The 5,156-nt window shown below is 42.2% G+C and overlaps 1 protein-coding gene across 1 annotated transcript; it reads left to right on the plus strand.

Annotated features, from left to right (window-relative positions):
• Positions 1-323: 323 nt before the first annotated feature.
• Positions 324-3,361, plus strand: LOC123134004 (uncharacterized). The gene is made up of 4 exons (XM_044553372.1): positions 324-529; positions 718-1,452; positions 1,521-1,571; positions 3,055-3,361. The coding sequence occupies exons 1-3, from the start codon at positions 416-418 to the stop codon at positions 1,566-1,568; spliced, it is 897 nt and encodes a 298-aa protein (XP_044409307.1). The 5' UTR covers positions 324-415; the 3' UTR covers positions 1,569-1,571; positions 3,055-3,361.
• Positions 3,362-5,156: the final 1,795 nt, after the last annotated feature.

Consider the following 5,156-nt stretch of genomic DNA (forward strand, 5'->3'; position numbering starts at 1 on the left):
AATTTTTTTTAAGTTTACGAACAATTTTTGAAACATAAACTTCAAAAAAAAACTTGAAAAATAAAAAAGAAACGAAAAAAAGAAACAGAAAAGGAAAAGAGAAAGAGAAAATAAAGTAGAAAGCCAAAAACCAAAAAAAGAAAAACCGGTTCAGGGAACCTTCTAGAAGCTTCACAAAACCAGAAAAAACCGGCTGGGAAATTCTAGAAGATTCCCAAAACCGGAAACGCGAATACTGTAAATGGGCCGGCCCAGTTCACGGTTCGATCGCCAGCTCTTATGCGAAGCCTCGACAGCTTGACGCAGAGAGCGTCAAATAGGATATTCCGCCGCGAGCCTTTGCCTTGTCTCCCCACACCCGAGTCCCTATCACGAGCAAGCGGCGGCGGCGCCGCACCCCCACAACGAGCGAGCAATGGTGCGCAGGGCACCAGGTGCAGAGCTTGGTTCAGCCTCAGATCCAGATGCTTCCCCTCCTGAAGAGCAGGGAGCATGTGTTGGTCAAGCCGCAGATCCTCACCCTCCAGCAGTAAGACTTGCTCTATTTTGATCTGCTTTACTTTTGGATATTGGGAATGAGGCGCATAAACTTTGTTTGAGGAACACGAGGGATCATTCTGTAATTACACCTTTCTCATAACCCGATCAATCATTTCTAATGCCGTACCTTTTCCTCATATCTATTTTCTTCTGATTTTTTTTCTGCACATTTTTCAGGAGAGGGATTTTTATTATGAGCTGTTCCAAGAACTTTCCCCGTCTGTCGTGACCGTCACGTGTGACCGTAGAAGTCAGACACAATACGGGACTGGTTTTATTCTTATGTCTGAAAATCATAACTATACTGTGGTATATACTAGCAACTCATGGGTCATATCCTTCGACGGTGAACCAAAGACCTTCCAAGTCCATTTTGATGGAAACCACAAAATAGTAGCTAGACAGTTGAACTCCTCTAAGGAATACTTAATCTTGGTTGTTCCTGATGCACTATATCGCAGATCTGTCACACTTAGTGAAGAACCTGTTGACCATGAGAACATTATGACTATTGGTGCAGTCGCTGGCGCTAGATTACATGAGAATACTTCTGTGATCAATACACTGATAGGCGTACTTGGAAGCTATGAAGGAGATGCCATTACACCATCTTGCACAGCAAGAGATTCTGGAGGTATTGATGTGGATGGATCCGAAAGATATTTCCGAGTGGGAGCCTCCATGATGGATCATATTGTTAATTTGCAAAATGTTGACATTAAGAGTTATACCGCACATCAGATTGAATCAGCTCCGGTGTTCCGTTTAACCACGGGTGAAATGGTTGGGATAATATACTCGGCAGGTGATTGGGGTGATGTTAAAATGGGACTACACAGTAGCGTGATACTATCTGAGCTAAAAGAATTGTTTGTAATCGACCCTGATGACACTGAAATTACCACTTGGCAGGTACATAAACATTATTTTATTTAAAATTGAAGTTGTAGTGTTAATCTAACGAGGTTTCTAACTTGCAGGAGGGTATCAACCAGTCGGTGGAAGAGTTAATGAATGCTGGTCTCTAACATGTAAGGTCCTTTCACTCATTGTTTTGAGCTTATTCTGGGAAGTGCCAACTCTCCCTATACCTTTTTGTTTCTGATTTATAAATATTTTTTCACTTTATTTCTTTATTTCTGTAGTTATTATCAATCTTATTGTCCCCTTATGATTTGCCCTTCTTTTTTTGAACTCTCACAATTTTCTGTTCCTACATTGACAAACACTTTATACTTTGGATTTTTGTTCCAGCTCTCGTAAAATTATTGTTTCTGCACACCAAGACTTGGTTCTTTTATGATTTATCTAGATTTCACAAATGTTTATTCATTGTTCCTTTACATATTACCATTTATTCGTGCCCACGTAGATAGTTGTTCCTTGTTCCCTTTTTTTACCAGTTTCTTACAAATTTGTGTCTCTGCCTTAACTTTTCTAATTTCTAATTTGTTCCAGCCTTTCACAAATAATTTGTTCTTGCACTTTGAAGTGGTTGATCCTTTATGATTTCCATTTGGTCCCGGAGTGAGCAAAGACTTATTTTATATTTTGTGCTTGAAACAATAATAAATCTTGTTTTTCATGTTTTTTTGGTTTCATCTATCACATATTTTTGTTCCAGCCTCACCAACTTTTATTCATGGATACCCCAAAATTTCCAACTTTCAAGTGTTGGAGTTCTTCGCGAGTAATTTGTTCCTTCACCTCAATTGGTTCTACTCCCTCCGTCCCAAAATTCTTGTCTTAGATTTGTCCAAATACGGATGTATCAAGTCACATTTTAGTATTAGATACATCCGTATCTAGACAAATGTAAGACAAGAATTTTGGGACGGAGGGAGTACTTTATAGTAACCTGTTTTCTACAAGTTAGTAACTTAGCATACACATGTTCATACATGGTTATTATACCACACATGCTCACACCTTTAGTTTTCACGATTTATGTTTTGTTTGGTTCCAATAAATATTGATTCTTCCACTCATAACTGTTTTGGTTTGACCTCCCACATTCTTTTTGTTCCCACCATCATAAACAGTTTACTTTTTTTTATCTCAAAACTTACTTAGTCTTGCACACTTAACAGTTCCTTTTTGTTTGACGTCTCACACATTTTTTTGGTCCTGCAATCATAAACACTTTGTTCCTTTATGAATTTTGTTTAATTCCATCTCTCAAAGCATATTTATTCTTGCAATAATCATCTGTTGCTTATATGATTTTCCTTTTGAAGCTTAATAGTTTTTTAGTTCATGCACTCGTAAATATCACGTTCCTTTACGATTTCCAATTTTGTTCAATCTTTTCAAGAATTATTTGTTTCTAAACTAATAGACACTTCTCTTTCTTACGATTTCTGTTTTGTTCCCGCGCTCGTTAATTTTTGTTACTTAACTAACCGGCACATTTTCATTTTTTATTTCATCACTTGTAAACATTTCTCTCGGTCTCTATGATCTCTTGTGATTATTCTAGAAGTGGTCTTCTTACAAGTATTTCCTTGCTGTCAGGATCATGCTTGCTAAATCCTCAAGAGACGAAGACAGCGGGGATTTTCCACTGGAGTTCACCCTCATAGTACGAGGATGGTTAACCTATTTCCAACCAGTTAGACTGAGAATTATTTGTCAATGGAGTTTATCTTGTAGTGGCTGAGGGACTTTCCTAGCATGGATGCTTTTCTTCCAGTAATTCTCACCTGTCTAGAATTTAGACCAAAGAAATTTCTGTCTCTGTACTTTTTAAGACTCTGGCTTTGCTACATTTGATCATAGTTGGAAATTCCCAAGGACAAACTGTCTGTCGCCTTGATCGTCCTCTCCATGTCCTTGAACTTACTGATTACACTCTTTAGAGTCGATCACATTTTCAGCATCCCCTCGTGATTCCTGAACACTGCTCGCCATGCTGTTGCTCTTATTGGAGCCTGCCTGCACATAAAGGGTTTTTCTTCTCCATTGGGAATAAGAAGGGACCGTCTTCTGGCTTGACCTGTGAGTGGACGGGACCCTATGTGTGCGGAGTTTTCAAACTTGTTTGCCACCTGCTCGGATCTCATGGTGTTCGTTTCCACGGGTGCCCACAATGGTCATTTGAACATCTTGTTTTGATGGACATTTGGGCCAGTGGAAACCGTAGTGGGCCAACTTGCGGGCTGCCCCTCCTGCTGGTGCTAGGAACCTCTTTGCTAGCGGAACCTCTTGGCTCTGGAAGCACTCTTGCCCTTCAAGATCAAAATCTTTGTTTGACAATTGTTATGGTATCGCCTATCAACTAGGACGGAGGTGATCAAGTGGCACGACCCTGAGTCCCTGAGTATGGGTCGTGCCCTCTTTGTGGTGTTCTAGAGACGGAGACCCACACTCCCTTCTTCTGCATGATAGTAAGATTTCTTTGGAGTTTCGTCCGTGAGGCTCTGGGGCCTAACTGAGAGGCGATGTACCTAGCCCGGGTTCCTTTAAACCCGTGCCAACTAGATCGCGAGTAGGAGACACCTATTTTGGCTTGTGTCCGCGGCATTAGCTTGGACCAAGTGGACGACAACCAACAAGATGGTTATTGAGTGGGTCTTTATTAGATGACCCTCTGACTCAATCTTTAAATTTCTTGCATTTTTGCAGCGTTGGTACCCGCTTTCTAGGCAACGAGGTCGCGATCGGCTGGGCGACACGATGGATGCGGTGGCTGCTGCCACACGTCGACTTGCCTCGTCGCAGGCTTCTTAAGCCACTTGCCATTTGGTGGTCTTTTTTAATTCTTTTTTGGCCATGTTTGTGTTGATGCCCCGACAAACTATTTTATTCACTATGTTGCACTTAAACTTGTTGTATGTATGTGTGGTTGCTTTATTTATAAAGTGAGGTGAAAGCCTATTTCGAGATAAGCTCATGAACAAATAGCTGACACAAATCGAGCCTTTAGCATGTCGGCTCAGTATGCTAGGCTCTCCCATTGGACTTCCATTCGTTACCGCAAGCTATCTGTCACCAAATGCCACACCAAGATCTAAATCTGATAACATACTTGCACTTCCATATTAACTCGCAGTCGGTGCCATAGTTTCGACGGAAGTACTAGAACAAGTAAGGGCAACTCCAATGCCGGCTCACTAAATGGGCGGGGCGCCCGCCATCCCAGCATAGGCATCAAATATGCGCCCCTTGTCCAACCTCCTCCCTTTGACATGAATATATAGGTTAACAACAATTTAATCATACATTTAAATAGTTGTGAACATATGGCTATACCCCCCCCCCCCCCCCCCCCCCCCCAAAAAAAACTCTGGCGACAATGACGAAAATATGTCGAGGGTTCCTGTGGTGCGGCAAGATGGAGGCAAGAGGAGAAAACCGTGCCTTCGCGTGGGACTTGGTGTGCCGCCCTAAGTGGGCCGGTGGCGTGGGCATCCAAACTCGCGATGGTTAAACACGACCTTGCTTGCAAGATGGCCATGGCTGCAGCGTTCTGATCATTCCCGACCATGGTCCGAGTTTGCAATCTCAATACCGGCAGAATCGGTGGCCCTATTCCGCGCAACGGCAAGAGCCATGGTGGGCGATGTCAACGACACGTTGTTTTGGGAGGATAGATGGCTTGAGGGTCGACGGACCGA

Source organism: Triticum aestivum, chromosome 6B, assembly GCF_018294505.1.
Source record: "Triticum aestivum cultivar Chinese Spring chromosome 6B, IWGSC CS RefSeq v2.1, whole genome shotgun sequence".
Lineage (NCBI taxonomy): Eukaryota > Viridiplantae > Streptophyta > Magnoliopsida > Poales > Poaceae > Triticum > Triticum aestivum.